This window comes from Ylistrum balloti, unplaced genomic scaffold (assembly GCF_031769215.1).
Source record: "Ylistrum balloti isolate Yb309-2 unplaced genomic scaffold, AGI_CSIRO_Ybal_v1 Utg370702, whole genome shotgun sequence".
NCBI lineage: Eukaryota > Metazoa > Mollusca > Bivalvia > Pectinida > Pectinidae > Ylistrum > Ylistrum balloti.
The window spans coordinates 551,628-569,201 of NW_026782421.1; the positions used below are offsets into that span (position 1 = coordinate 551,628).

Genomic DNA, 17,574 nt, shown 5'->3' on the forward strand with positions numbered 1-17,574 from the left:
ACTGATATGATTTGCTGTTTCGTGACTGATATGTTTGCTGTTTCGTGACTGATATGATTTGTTGTTTCGTGACTGATATGATTTGCTGTTTCGTGACTGATATGATTTGCTGTTGCGTGACTGATATGATTTGCTGTTTCGTGACTGATATGATTTGCTGTTTCGTGACTGATATGATTTGCCCGTTTATTGACTGATATGATTAGCCCGTTGCGTGACTGATATGATTTGTTGTATCGTGACTGATATGATTTGCTGTTTCGTGACTGATATGATTTGCTGTTTCGTGACTGACATGACTTGCTGTTGCGTGACTGATATGATTTGCTGTTTCGTGACTGATATGATTTGTGGTTTTGTTGACTGATATGATTTTCTGTTTCGTGACTGATATGATTTGCTGTTTCGTGACTGATATGATTTGTTGTTTCGTGACTGATATGATTTGTGGTTTTGTTGACTGATATGATTTTCTGTTTCGTGACTGATATGATTTGCTGTTTCGTGACTGATATGATTTGTTGTTTCGTGACTGATATGATTTGTTGTTTCGTGACTGATATGATTTGCTGTTGCGTGACTGATATGATTTGCTGTTTCGTGACTGATATGATTTGCTGTTGCGTGACTGATATGATTTGCTGTTTTGTTGACTGATATGATTAGTTGTTTTGTTGACTGATATGATTTGCTGTTTTGTTGACTGATATGATTTGCTGTTTCGTGACTGATATGATTTGCTGTTTCGTGACTGATATGATTTGCTGTTTTGACTGATATGATTAGTTGTTTTGTGACTGATATGATTTGCTGTTTCGTGACTGATATGATTTGCTGTTTCGTGACTGATATGATTTGCTGTTTCGTGACTGATATGATTTGATATGATTTTGTTTGTTGTGACTGATATGATTTGGTGTTTCGTGACTGATATGATTTGCTGTTTCGTGTCTGATATGATTTGTTGTTTCGTGACTGATATGATTTGCCCGTTTCGTGACTGATATGATTTGCTGTTTCGTGACTGATATGATTTGTTGTTTTGTTGACTGATATGATTTGTTGTTTCGTGACAGATATGATTTGCTGTTTCGTGACTGATATGATTTGTTGTTTTGTTGACAGATATGATTTGCTGTTTCGTGACTGATATGATTTGCTGTTTCGTGACTGATATGATTTGCTGTTTCGTGACTGATATGATTTGTTGTTTCGTTGTTTCGTGACTGATATGATTTGCTGTTTGGTGACTGATTTGATTTGCTGTTTCGTGACTGATATGATTTGCTGTTGCGTGACTGATATGATTTGCCCGTTTCGTGACTGATATGATTTGCTGTTTCGTGACTGATATGATTTGCTGTTTCGTGACTGATATGATTTGCTGTTTTGTTGACTGATATGATTTGTTGTTTTGTTGACTGATATGATTTGCTGTTTCGTGACTGATATGATTTGCTGTTTCGTGACTGATATGATTTGCTGTTTCGTGACTGATATGATTTGCCCGTTTCGTGACTGATATGATTTGCTGTTTCGTGACTGATATGATTTGTTGTTTCGTGACTGATATGATTTGCTGTTTCGTGACTGATATGATTTGTTGTTTTGACTGATATGATTTGCTGTTTCGTGACTGATATGATTTGCTGTTTCGTGACTGATATGATTTGCTGTTTCGTGACTGATATGATTTGCTGTTTCGTGACTGATATGATTTGCCCGTTTCGTGACTGATATGATTTGCTGTTTCGTGACTGATATGATTTGCTGTTTCGTGACTGATATGATTTGCTGTTTCGTGACTGATATGATTTGCTGTTGCGTGACTGATATGATTTGCTGTTTCGTGACTGATATGATTTGCTGTTTCGTGACTGATATGCTTTGTTGTTTCGTGACTGATATGATGTGCTGTTTCGTGACTGATATGATTTGCTGTTTCGTGACTGATATGATTTGCTGTTGCGTGACTGATATGATTTGCCCGTTTCGTGACTGATATGAATTGTTGTTTCGTGACTGATATGATTTGCCCGTTTCGTGACTGATATGATTTGCTGTTTCGTGACAGATATGATTTGCTGTTTTGTCGACTGATATGATTTGCTGTTTCGTGACTGATATGATGTGTTGTTTCGTGACTGATATGAATTACTGTTTCGTGACTGATATGATTTGCTGTTGCGTGACTGATATGATTTGCCCGTTTCGTGACTGATATGATTTGCTGTTTCGTGACTGATATGATTTGCTGTTTCGTGACTGATATGATTTGCTGTTTCGTGACTGATATGATTTGCCCGTTTCGTGACTGATATGATTTGCCCGTTTCGTGACTGATATGATTTGCTGTTTCGTGACTGATATGATTTGCTGTTTCGTGACTGATATGATTTGCTGTTTCGTGACTGATATGATTTGCCCGTTTCGTGGCTGATATGATTCGCCCGTTTCGTGACTGATATGATTTGCTCGTTCCGTGACTGATATGATTTGCTGTTGCGTGACTGATATGATTTGCTGTTTCGTGACTGATATGATTTGCTGTTTCGTGACTGATATGATTTGCTGTTTCGTGACTGATATGATTTGCTGTTTTGTTGACTGATATGATTTGCTGTTTCGTGACAGATATGATTTGTTGTTTTGTTGACTGATATGATTTGCTGTTTCGTGACTGATATGATTTGCTGTTTCGTGACTGATATGATTTGCTGTTTCGTGACTGATATGATTTGTTGTTTCGTGACTGATATGATTTGCCCGTTTCGTGACTGATATGATTTGCTGTTTCGTGACTAATATGATTTGCTGTTTCGTGACTTATATGATTTGCTGTTTCGTGACTGATATGATTTGTTGTTTTGTTGACTGATATGATTTGCTGTTTCGTGACTGATATGATTTTCTGTTTCGTGACTGATATGATTTGCTGTTTTGTTGACTGATATGATTTGCTGTTTCGTGACTGATATGATTTGCCCGTTTCGTGACTGATATGATTTGCTGTTTCGTGACTGATATGATTTGTTGTTTCGTGACTTATATGATTTGATGTTTCGTGACTGATATGATTTGTTGTTTTGTTGACTGATATGATTTGCTGTTTCGTGACTGATATGATTTGCTGTTGCGTGACTGATATGATTTGACCGTTTCGTGACTGATATGATTTGCTGTTTCGTGACTGATATGATTTGCTGTTTCGTGACTGATATGATTTGCCCGTTTCGTGACTGATATGATTTGCTGTTGCGTGAATGATATGATTTGCTGTTTCGTGACTGATATGATTTTCTGTTTCGTGACTGATATGATTTGCCCGTTTCGTGACTGATATGATTTGCTGTTTTGTTGACTGATATGATTTGCTGTTTCGTGACTGATATGATTTGCCCATTCCGTGACTGATATGATTTGCTGTTTTGTTGACTGATATGATTTGCTGTTTCGTGACTGATATGATTTGTTGTTTCGTGACTGATATGATTTGCTGTTTCGTGACTGATATGATTTGCTGTTTTGTTGACTGATATGATTTGCTGTTTCGTGACTGATATGATTTGCTGTTTTGTTGACTGATATGATTTGCTGTTTCGTGACTGATATGATTTGCTGTTTCGTGACTGATATGATTTGCTGTTTCGTGACTGATATGATTTGCTGTTTCGTGACTGATATGATTTGCTGTTTTGTCTGATATGATTTGCTGTTTCGTGACTGATATGATTTGCTGTTTCGTGACTGATATGATTTGCTGTTTCGTGACTGATATGATGTTTCGTGACTGATATGATTTGCTGTTTCGTGACTGATATGATTTGCTGTTTCGTGACTGATATGATTTGATGTTTCGTGACTGATATGATTTGCTGTTTCGTGACTGATATGATTTGCTGTTTCGTGACTGATATGATTTGTTGTTTCGTGACTGATATGATTTGCTGTTTCGTGACTGATATGATTTGTTGTTTTGTTGTCTGATATGATTTGCTGTTTCGTGACTGATATGAATTGCTGTTTTGTGACTGATATGATTTGCTGTTTTGTGACTGATATGATTTGCTGTTTTGTTGACTGATATGATTTGCTGTTTCGTGACTGATATGAATTGCTGTTTCGTGACTGGTATGATTTGCTGTTTCGTGACTGATATGATTTGCTGTTTCGTGACTGATATGAATTGCTGTTTCGTGACTGATATGATTTGCTGTTTCGTGACTGATATGATTTGCTGTTTCGTGACTGATATGATTTGCTGTTTCGTGACTGATATGATTTGCTGTTTCGTGACTGATATGATTTGCTGTTTCGTGACTGATATGATTTGTTGTTTCGTGACTGATATGATTTGCCCGTTGCGTGACTGATATGATTTTCTGTTTCGTGACTGATATGATTTGTTGTTTCGTGACTGATATGATTTGCTGTTTCGTGACTGATATGATTTGCTGTTTCGTGACTGATATGATTTGACTGATATGATGATTTGCTGTTTCGTGACTGATATGATTTGCTGTTTCGTGACTGATATGATTTGCTGTTTCGTGACTGATATGATTTGCTGTTTCGTGACTGATATGATTTGCTGTTTTTGATATGATTTGCTGTTTCGTGACTGATATGATTTGCTGTTTCGTGACTGATATGATTTGCCCGTTTCGTGACTGATATGATTTGCTGTTTCGTGACTGATATGATTTGTTGTTTTGTTGACTGATATGATTTGCTGTTTCGTGAATGATATGATTTGTTGTTTTGTTGACTGATATGATTTGCTGTTTCGTGACAGATATGAATTGCTGTTTCGTGACTGATATGATTTGTTGTTTCGTGACTGATATGATTTGTGGTTTTGTTGTCTGATATGATTTGCTGTTTCGTGACTGATATGATTTTCTGTTTCGTGACTGATATGATTTTGCCCGTTTTTTGACTGATATGATTTGCTGTTTCGTGACTGATATGATTTGCTGTTTCGTGACTGATATGATTTGCTGTTTCGTGACTGATATGATTTGCTGTTTCGTGACTGATATGATTTGCTGTTTCGTGACTGATATGATTTGATATGTTTGCTGTTTCGTGACTGATATGATTTGCTGTTTCGTGACTGATATGATTTGCTGTTGACTGATATGATTTGCTGGTGACTGATATGATTTTCTGTTTCGTGACTGATATGATTTGTTGTTTCGTGACTGATATGATTTGCTGTTTCGTGACTGATATGATTTGCTGTTGCTTGACTGATATGATTTGCTGTTTCGTGACTGATATGATTTGCTGTTGCGTGACTGATATGATTTGCACGTTTCGTGACTGATATGATTTGCTGTTTCGTGACTGATATGATTTGTTGTTTCGTGACTGATATGATTTGCTGTTTCGTGACTGATATGATTTGCTGTTTCGTGACTGATATGATTTGCTGTTTCGTGACTGATATGATTTGCTGTTTCGTGACTGATATGATTTGCTGTTTCGTGACTGATATGATTTGCTGTTTCGTGACTGATATGATTTGCTGTTTCGTGACTGATATGATTTGCTGTTTCGTGACTGATATGATTTGCTGTTTCGTGACTGATATGACTGATATGATTTGCTGTTTCGTGACTGATATGATTTGCTGTTTCGTGACTGATATGATTTGCTGTTTCGTGACTGATATGATTTGCTGTTTCGTGACTGATATGATTTGCTGTTTTGTTGACTGATATGATTTGATGTTTCGTGACAGATATGTTATGACTGATATATTTGACCGTTTCGTGACTGATATGATTTGCCCGTTTCGTGACTGATATGATTTGCTGTTTCGTGACTAATATGATTTGCTGTTTCGTGACCTATATGATTTGCTGTTTCGTGACTGATATGATTTGTTGTTTTGTTGACTGATATGATTTGCTGTTTCGTGACTGATATGATTTGCCCGTTTCGTGACTGATATGATTTGCCGTGATTGATATGATTTGTTGTTTCGTGATTGATCTGATTTGCTGTTTCGTGACTGATATGATTTTCTGTTTCGTGACTGATATGATTTGTTGTTTCGTGACTGATATGATTTGCTGTTGCGTGACTGATATGATTTGCTGTTTCGTGACTGATATGATTTGCTGTTGCGTGACTGATATGATTTGCTGTTTCGTGACTGATATGATTTGCTGTTGCGTGACTGATATGATTTGCTGTTTCGTGACTGATATGATTTGCTGTTGCGTGACTGATATGATTTGCTGTTTCGTGACTGATATGATTTGCTGTTTCGTGACTGATATGATTTGCTGTTTCGTGACTGATATGATTTGCTGTTGCGTGACTGATATGATTTGCTGTTTCGTGACTGATATGATTTGCTGTTGCGTGACTGATATGATTTGCCCGTTTCGTGACTGATATGATTTTCTGTTTCGTGACTGATATGATTTGTTGTTTCGTGACTGATATGATTTGCTGTTTCGTGACTGATATGATTTGCTGTTTCGTGACTGATATGATTTGCTGTTTCGTGACTGATATGATTTGCTGTTTCGTGACTGATATGATTTGCTGTTTCGTGACTGATATGATTTGCTGTTGCGTGACTGATATGATTTGCTGTTTCGTGACTGATATGATTTGTTGTTTCGTGATTGATATGATTTGTTGTTTCGTGACTGATATGATTTGCTGTTTCGTGACTGATATGATTTGTTGTTTCGTGACTGATATGATTTGTTGTTTCGTGATTGATATGATTTGTTGTTTCGTGACTGATATGATTTGCCCGTTTCGTGACTGATATGATTTGCTGTTTCGTGACTGATATGATTTGTTGTTTCGTGACTGATATGATTTGTTGTTTCGTGACTGATATGATTTGTTGTTTCGTGACTGATATGATTTGCTGTTTCGTGACAGATATGATTTGCTGTTTCGTGACAGATATGAATTGCTGTTTCGTGACTGATATGATTTGTTGTTTCGTGACTGATATGATTTGTGGTTTTGTTGTCTGATATGATTTGCTGTTTCGTGACTGATATGATTTGCTGTTTCGTGACAGATATGATTTGCTATTTTGTCGACTGATATGATTTGCTGTTTCGTGACTGATATGATTTGTTGTTTCGTGACTGATATGCTTTGCTGTTTTGTTGACTGATATGATTTGCTGTTTCGTGACTGATATGATTTGCTGTTTCGTGACTGATATGATTTGCTGTTTCGTGACTGATATGATTTGCTGTTTCGTGACTGATATGATTTGCTGTTTTGTGACTGATATGATTTGTTGTTTTGTTGACTGATATGATTTGTTGTTTTGTTGTCTGATATGATTTGCTGTTTCGTGACTGATATGATTTGCTGTTTCGTGACTGATATGATTTGCTGTTTCGTGACAGATATGATTTGCTGTTTCGTGACTGATATGATTTGCTGTTTCGTGACAGATATGATTTGTTGTTTCGTGACAGATATGATTTGTTGTTTTGTTGACTGATATGATTTGTTGTTTTGTTTTCTCGTTTGAATTTTTATTACGAATTGTTGACATTTCCTTCTATATTTGGCCTTCCAGTGGAAGCGAAGGGACAGCTGTAAATTTTCGGTAAAAGTAAGTGTGGAGCTGCTATTGCGTTTGTTATAATTTTGCATAGTACGGGATGAATTCTAAAAAATTCTTGGACACTAAACATGTAAACTGATATACAAATGAAAAAAAAACCCAAACAAACAAACAAACGAAAATCAAAACAAACAAGTGATGCTATTCTTGAGCTATTTTCTATTTACTTTCTGTAGTTGATAATCTTTGCCGCCAAATCAACTGTTTTGCTGTTCCATCAGTTGTCAGGCTGTCTTGTCAGTGAGTAAAACGTCCAATGAATAACTTTATTTCTTATAAAGCGTAACTAGAATTTTAAAAAAATCTAAAAGAAATGCATTCGTATCAGAATACTGCTATATCGCATTATTTTATTGGTCATAACACATTCAAAATGGAAGTACTTTCTTATGCAGAAAAGAACACACCTGTGAAGATAGACACAGAAAAGAATACCACTTTCGCTTGGTACTTTGACTTAAAATATATACCATACGATATTGCCAACTAATGAAATAAACTACTGTCTCATGCAGCTGTAGGATTCATCAGAGCTGATACCTGAACTTTTGAAATCTATGTAGAAACCGACGAAACCCCATAAAAAGGGAGAGGGGAATACAAAAACTCAAAATGCAATTTTCTTAATTTTTATATCGTATGTTTTAAAACATACGAAACAATACAAACCACAACGAAACAAGAGAAAGATATGTAAATAAATAAAGACATCAGGTACCTGCTACAATCTAGACTCTTCCACCTCGACCTCAATTATGAAATATCATATTCAAACCTAAATCCTAAGTTTGAGTAAAACTAGCATATAAGTTGAATTAATTATTCTCGTCTGGAAAGCATATTTTTATAGTGATATTTACGCAGAATATTCCCATTTGAAAAAGTATAACCAATATTCAATAAATGAGAGAAGCAAGATTTTATTATACACTAAGGCATATTGCATGGTTTTAATGTTCAACGCTGATTCAATATAATGTATCTTGTGGACATTAATGTTACAATTAAAACTCTCTATTATCCTTACCTGACGCAGCTATCTTCACTTTTGTTACTTACGATTGTTAATTGGATTTGAAATCGAAATATGGAAAGTATCTTTTGTATACAATGATTTCGGATTAAATTCCAAAATACATTTAAATAACGTTTGTTACATATATATTGTTAAAGTTTAAATTTCAGCGTCAGTGACTTGGCAGCTATAACACAAGAAGGCATCAATGCTGTGTATTATGTTAACTCCGTTTATGCTGCAGTAATGAGATTCAGTGTTCCTTATTGATAATTTAAAACTCTTTGATCGTATTTCCAGATAACAGAACAGTGCTTAGATAAACAATGTTGTCAAATATAGAATATCATGCACCATTTTAACCAACATTCTTACTGACAGTATTCACAATAAAGTTAGTGATTTTCTTGGCTATTTATTTTCAGTAATGACGTGGGTACTTTTTATCCACAAATTCATTTGTCAAACAACTAGTATAATCGGTAGAAGTATATTTGTGTAGCTATTTCATCCTCGAAATTAAGTGTCCATGAAACCGATTTTCATACCCGATGGAATTAGTTTTGACCAGATTCAAAGAGTGAACACGTACCAATATGTAACGCAATACATACCATCATGGTGATTATGCCAAGTTGCAGTTCTGTTCATAATATTTTCATATGCGGAATGTCAAAAAACTTCTTGCTCTGAACCAATCAGATGCCAATATATGGTTTCAATGATAATAGATCCCCAACTGGACAATCTTGCTTCTGAGAACATGGCGGAAGACACCAGAAAAAAAAATTAACACACATTTAAACAGTGAAATCCATTGCTTTTGTTGGAAAGAATAGGCAATTGAGAATGGCAAGCGTGTTCTCTTTTACTGATGACAACCGCCAGTTAAATTGTGATTGTGACATCAAAATACAGAATCGCTTCAAATGTTACAGGTGTCGTAAGCACCATACATCAGATTTATTAACCGTTGTCATATACATTTTCTTATTAAAACAACAAGAAAATAACATCATGTCAACAAAATCATAATTCAATCTGAAAGAAGTACATGGAGAATAAAGACAGATGTTCTTGAAGAGTAAGGTAAGCCCTTTCTTCATCGACGACATCTGCGTTGTAAATCTTGGCCAATGCAAGTGCATTTAGGTTATGTCACGTTCTCAAATGAGAACAAGGTATACAACAACGGAACCAGCAGGCCTACTATCAGGCATCAAACACGTCAAGCTTCAAATCTAATGATGACACACAATATCACTCAGTGGTATCACTATGGCGACAGTAAGACTTTCATTAACCCGCATCTTTTGGAAGCCCTGTCGACGACTTCTTATACGAAAATCGTAATAATAGGAGCAGGTACCTGAATATCGAAACCATTTCGACATTTTGCTATCCAGAAATGGAAAATGCACAATAGAGAAATTGAAAGCATAACTCCTACCAGTTATGGTGGAAAGCTATCCGTGTTCGTTTCGTTGTCGTAAGAGACAAGCAGCTGGTGTAGTTTGACGCGTTCCAAGTTTTGGTGGGTGTGGACAATAAACCCTTTGTGATTTAAAGACAAGAGACAAGATGTTATCAATATATCTGAAAATAAACCGACTGCAATGTCTTTGGCCTGTTTTGATAATATCTTAGACAAAATTTTCCTCTTCAAAAAAGCACTTATGATATGATATGCCTGCTTTGTGTTTGCTTCACATATCGGAAAATTATTATTTAAGTGATAACTCGTTTCTGAATATCTGTATTCACATCTTAATGACATCACAAACTGACGTATCAGGGATTTAACAACATTTGAAAAAATAATTTGTCGCGCAGAACACCTGAACTTTAATTTTTTCTACAGAAAATGAATTGTAGGCAATATTCTAACTACTTATACAATCAGGATAATATACCCTGCTGATGACGATATGAATCGCAAACGTATATTCCCCATCTCTACAGACCTGGAAAGATTCAGCCCTTCACGTATTGTCACCTCCAACATGCTTGCATAAACGTACTGATGAAATAGATTGGCGTTATTATCTCATCTTTAATTTATGTCATTGGAACCCTTTTTAATGTCCAGCCATTGAACAGTTCGTGATAGAGATTGGTTATCCAGCTGTCACGTGATCAAGTGTATCACGTGTTGGATATGACATATCAATTCTAATATGTTACATAATGGTACTCGAGTGAACCTATCAACAGTGATGACTCTCGTCATTGAACAGTTCAGGTTGTGAATCCAGTAACAAAATACACCTAAATCAAAATTTTTGTTAACAATCTGTAAATCAAAGTACTGAAAGTACTGAGAGGCTAAACGTATTGAAAAATGTTCACAAATAACCGCAAAGCTATATTACTTTCCCCATACTCCTACACTTTGGAATGCAAAAATTACTGAAATAAGAGAACCAGAGTCTATTTTTCTTAATTTTAAGTAATTTTATATCTTCTTTAATTCTTATTTCAAATTTGACGACAATAATGTGAACAAATCAAAATAGGTAAAAAAAATAACAAAATACACACAACCCTATATTTATCGTCAACAAGCCAAATGATAAATAGCTCTATGATGAAGTTGACTAAATAGAACCTTTGAAATACCCAAGATGTTGCAATTACTATCCTATCAAAATGAGGATTTAAACAAATCGGATGGACTTTATACCTACTTCTTTATTTTGAATGTATTGAAAAGTAATAGTCCTTACTTATTATAATTATATTTGTAGTTGAGGAAAGTAGATAAGGTGTACACAGCATTTCAGACAGATTAAAGTGTAAGTAATTACATTAAATGTATTTACATGCCTATCTTCCTTGAAGTATCATGGTTAGACTTTTCTTCCAGTTATTTTGTCTATAAAGACATAGTTCTTTGAGATTAAGCCAGACTTCCATACATATACAAAATTTACAATATTTTCACTATAGCTACTACTATTTCTGATCTCCAAAGCATTAGATAATGTCACCATGACACGCTAAATGAATAAATATGTTATGGAAATATTTCGTTCTAGTTAATTGATAATTATAAACATGAATATTTTGGGTTTTTATACGCGCTTTGTTTGAAGGAATATTTTCATTTCAAGGAACTTTGATACACATTAACAAACCTTGAGAAATCAGCACAATCAACCTTCATCAAATAAAAACTAAAAGACAAAAAACATAAGTTATAACAGTGTCAACATCATGATCAGTACAGTATTCAAAATATATTATTCATAAATCATGAGCACCAAATGTACCTTAACTACGAAACGCAAACTTTTTATCTTGAAAAACTTGAAAAAGTGTCATGGCGGTGGTTGTGAAAAACCTGAAAAAGTGTCATATCGGCGGGTGTGCGCGTGGAACGAACAGTCCAATTCGATGACGTCTAAGGAGGTAAAGTGATGTTATATATTAAGACGATCTTGCCACAACGACAAGGATTAAAACAAAATTGATGTTCTGTTTGTAAGTTTTGTTTGTTTATAAGTGTTGTTAATTGATAATTCAAACCAAGCCCCCAGACTAGCTTCTTATCAACTCGCACGTACAGTGTTCTGTACGCTTACGTCATGTCGAGAATTCCGTAAAATATATTGTTCAAAATTTATCAATAGTTCAACCACACTGTACTTGTTTTTTTGAAATATATAGTAATCGCATTGTTATTAAAAAAATAACCTATTTTTGGATGCTTTTAAAATAGCGGTTTGAAAGATCGCGGCATAATTTACGCTGAAAATTGCCGCTAGAGGGCTCTAACTCTTTTCGATATTTCAGCCAATGAGAAGGCCAGGATTGGTAAATTTTGTCTGAAAGGCCGTCGCAATAGGCTATGCGTACTGAGTACGTTTAGCCTAAAAAGGAAGAAAAATGGCAAAATCTGAAATCTCCACGCCGATCGAGAAATATAACAGCATAAAATGTGTATTTGATTAATTTCTCAAAAGCATACCTTTGTTTACAAAATAATATTTACTCTAACAGGTAAATTGTCACTGTTATCGTGAGTTATATTTGCAAAGCCGCGACTCCTGCCAACCGTTATGTATAGATTTAAAGGTTAACATAACCTCCTCGGCATGTTTGTGGTATCCTATCCCATCGCTTGATTGTAATTAATTAAGGGCCATATCAGAAACATCTTTATCAAGTAATGGCATAAACAAATGATCTATCAATACACAGATTTGCTGCAATGACAGTCGACAGCAAAACTCCAGGGGGTATTTTCATAGAAATTGACCTTTGAGATTGCCCCCATTGATCAATAAGGTGACCAATTAAAACCGTCGTCTCACAAGCCCATTGGGAGCCTATGTTGACAATGACTGTAACCACGCAACAAGGGGCTATAAACTAAGGAGAATACATGAAAAGGATTATTGCTAAATCCGGGCATGTGTTGCCCTAGGACTCCTAAAGGAGTGTTCTTTGTCCCTCAAGGTGCTGACTGATAATCCAGTGGACCAATCAGAATGGTGCTCTTATCGACCCATACTATACGTCAGTCTAGTGGGATGAATAGTTTGATGAGAGATGTTAAGAGGCTGAAGTGATTGGAAGGGACTTACTTAAGCAGGATATCGTAAATATCCTGGAAATGGGCATCGTATAAAACATGGCTTTCACACATAAACGACTTCATCAGGCCGACAAAGAATAATGAGAATACAATTTTTATGTGCGGCCTTTACCACTGCGAACGATTTTTTCTAAAATGAAGAATAGGACAATGTTACTGAACACATATTTTTAACTTAGGAAAGACAATAAATATACTTCTCAGTAGTAACGCCTTGTGTCTAATTATTGAGGAAAAGTGATTGGTGCAAAACAAAGAGATATTTAACAGAATTTTGTCACTTGTCAAAAACTGAAAGATTATGTTTTACAAATGAATGACGTCAAATATAGTAGAAATAGTGTGTATTTGTTAAATTGTTGTGGGTTAAATATCCTCAAAACAGCCAGGGTCACAACAAGAGGGGCGTTTAAAGGCACAATAGATAGAACACAAAGAAAAAAATGGAGAAGGATTGACGGATACATAAATATTCTAAATATTTTGGTTGAGAAATATGCAGTAGGACCAGATAATGAAGGACGCTGACGGCTGGCGTTATCAAACACATTTTCAGGACAATAGATTTACCAACCTACTTGTTTGTATATCAGTCACTATGCTTAAACTCAAAGCATATCGTCAATAAATTAACATACAAACTATCATGTAAGCATAATCTATATTCCCTATAAAATCCAAATACATATTCTTTGTGGTTATTCAATCAAATAATGTTTAATGACTTCTTACACGTTCATTAATACACTAAAGGCACATCTACATCAGATAATACAGTGTGTGCTGTAAAGTAAGATGGATATTAATAATAAATCGCAAATAATGTCGGACAATAAAATAATAATTTATAGTGATCCTCGAGATATAAGCCGTGCATTAGGTTATGCCTCGACATTTCAATGTATGCTTTATGGGGCCTTACCTGGATATAGGCTTAAATAAAAATGAAAGGAATGTAGTAGTATTTAAAGTATAGCAAGCTTGAAGATGGCTATTGTAGCAAAATGTGCTTTTTGAGAAGTACTTCAAAAATTAAAACTACGTTACTTTCTGATTCTGTCACGTAAAGGATAACATATAATTTATTGGTCTGTGCGTGATAAGGAAAATATGTTGCGTTTCTCGGCATCAAGACAGGTTTTCATTTTTTTGTCTGTCACGAGATTGATCAGCTAGTTATTTTGTATCAGTGGATATGGCTTTGCATCTGCCCTGATGTTCGTGTAGAGATATCCCTAACAAAACAAGAAAATGAAAACAAGAAGGAAAAAACTGGGAGATATGAATAAATAAATGAACAAAATCTGAAAAGTTGGAAAAACTGTCTTCGCGCAATGATATTGGAATATTTTCCCATAGAATCAAAGGTTTGATTCACAGACGAAGATTCCCCTTTAAGCAATAGAGTAAAGAGCTGATGCTTAACACTATCCATGTATAATTATTTCTCTTCCAATTTGAAGTTCGACATTTCTTGTCTTTCTCTCCTTTTATTCTAATAGAAATTTTAATTAGAAAGACCATATACTTGATGTCATTCAGTCATTATAGGATAATTAATTCTCATCTTTTTTATTTGATACTTTTGTTTATAGCATACAGGTCAAACGTCATTTTGGGGAAAGAATCAAGATTCGGCAGCATGGACATATTACGGATTATTCGGAATGTGCGATCAGTGACAGAAAGTACATATAAGGAACACGGCCAAGGCTTCTATGTGGACGATCTGTCATAAACCAGGAATTCTAATGGCAGCCATGAACGTGTCACGTTAACCTAACAATAGAATGGCTATATTTTAGCGGTGTCATCTCGTCTGTCAATGTTGACAATGCTTCGGAAACTAATTTAATTAAGACGGGCGTAGTTTACCGTGCGTTTATCGCCACATCGCATCAGTAAAAGTTTACACTTGGGTCAATGAAATGCTTGTCATAGAGCACGTATTTAACGCCGAAGTGAGATCCTTTTCGCGTCATAAAACACACCAGAGACCATGATCGCACCCATTTTTCCATGGCACGTTGTGATAATAAAGCAAAATTCTGAGTTTGATTGCCGGTCAGAAACAATAATGTAGAACAGGATCACGCTTAGAAAAATTGATCCTATGTAAAAATTATGTGAGAAAAACATTATTTGTTATGGGAAAGGTTTGAAAGCTTTCAAATGATTTCCAATATCAATAAATATGATCATGTGGAATAGTAAGAGTGATTGTAAAGGCTAAATGGTGTGTGTTAAACTACTTGTATTTCGAATTTCAATCAGTGTAACAGTATACATTTTCAGTGACAGTTTGGACTCTTCGAAATCCATTTCTATGAGATTTATTAGAAAAAAGTTCTAACTTAACTGTCATTATTTTCATGATGTTTATATATATCGTATATACATTTTCATTAAACGTGTTCCCACCAACATAAACGAAATATAAGGAACAATTTTAATTAGAATATATCACTAGTTGAATATAGTGAATCATAATTGTCATAATAACATCGTTATGATAAAGACTATACACATTAAAAAGATACCATGAAACATAAGGAAAAAATACTTCGACATCATAGCCATTGATGTCTTGGTGGTCATTCCATACAATTACATGCACTTAGCAATCTTGTATAAATCTACAATTATGCTGTCATGAAACCATAATGATATATCTGACCTAACGCCAGAAGTTGTCATCCGAATCTAAAATCTATTTCTCGGTATCCTACTTACTGCGAATCATTTTCTTCTTCTGTTCCTCTTTCAAAGTCTTCAAACAAGTTATCTCCCCTTTTACCGAATCCGTGTCCTATACGCATGACTATTCCTTGTCTGAAACCACGTTTCGTTCTCGTGAGAGTTCTTTGTGGTAGTGCATCAATTATGGACACAGTCACAAAACATAACACTAGTAAACAACCACAGGTCCTCATACTGGGAATGTCTGTAAACAAAAACAACATTATTTTCGATATTTGAACAGGAATTTTACATCTGATCAGCAAACAACAAGAACATACCAACACGGAAAGAACAGCTCCATCCAAATTCAAAATCAAAGAATCGCGCAAAATTGAAAAAAAAATACATTGGAAGTCTTAAAAGAACAAGGACATAGTTTAGGTGTTCCGGAAGGGTCAGCGTCTTCTTCTTCATCAATGACACCCAGAAGCTTCTTCCTGCCGTTATCAATACATCTAAGAAATGTGACAAAAAGTCGTAAATATGAAACGTCAAAATTATTAATAAGCATCGCAAACGCCTGACTTAAGTGCCTGCATTAGGGAACGACATTTTTAGTTACAAAAACTAGTACACGTTTGACTGAAGTATTTGTGGTTTTCCATGAATTAAAGACTGTGGATATACAATTAAACGTTACTCGATAATTTTCTTGATAAAGTGTTAACGACTAGGCAATCTTAAACAATGGTGAGTTTGTAAAGGTTGCATGATGCAAATGTATGACTGACTCAAATACAGAACAAAGAATAGAAATCTGAAATTGGATAATAGATAAGATACCTCGCTGACTAAAGTCGCCCAAGAATAATGTCTATCTCATTTGTTTTAGATTCGAGTATTTTTTGATAATAACAAGGTACTTTTACTTTAAAATGCTCGCTTTTCGTGGTTTTTCAAAAAGAACACCTAATTATTAAATAAATATAATCCATTATATCTACTTATATTCATTAAAACAGCTCATGGACAGTTGAATTCGGGGACTTAGAGTGTCCACAAAATCAATGAAAATAAACATACTATTTCAAAGGATGCAAAATGAAAGCAATTGCAAAAAAACAAATCAATAAAAAGGTTAATAACGAAAAAAAATCAAATATTTTGATATTAGAGAAATATTCTTTTCATCATTTATAACGACCCAGATTGTTAGTAAACACATATATTAAAAGTAAAATGGATGACTGATATATTGCCTGAATCGTTCGTTGTATTACCAGTACAGAGTGAAACCAGAAATAAAAGCACAAAAGAATATTTCACACGATATAATTTTTGCCTTACGCAAATAACTCATCATGCTTGACGTCATCACTAATTAGATAACAGTACCAGCTCCTTAGGTTAGTTTTAAGCTATATTCCAAGTAATACCAAACTGTGTACTAGATGGACATTTGATTCTGTAATGAAAGTGCTGCTCCCAAATGGTCTAGTTTTATGTCTACGCACTTCTTTACATATGTGACCACTAGGTAATCTCACGCGTGATCTGATTTGCCCTAAGGCCTAACTATTTAACATGTGAATCAAACCAAGGACAATTAAGACTATTAATTAACTGGAATACAATCTGTACGATCACCGGCAACAC

At 34.9% G+C, this 17,574-nt stretch overlaps 1 protein-coding gene across 1 annotated transcript in view; it reads right to left on the reverse strand.

Moving 5' to 3' along the window:
• LOC132557629 (allatotropins-like) overlaps positions 1-16,530 on the reverse strand; it is a 29,254-nt gene extending 12,724 nt beyond the window's left edge. Inside the window, exons 1-2 of the mRNA XM_060222135.1 lie at positions 16,512-16,530; positions 15,970-16,180 (exon numbers count right to left, since the gene is read on the reverse strand). Coding sequence (XP_060078118.1) covers positions 15,970-16,180; positions 16,512-16,530 — 230 coding nt within the window. The remainder of the gene's footprint in view (positions 1-15,969; positions 16,181-16,511) is intronic.
• Positions 16,531-17,574: the final 1,044 nt, after the last annotated feature.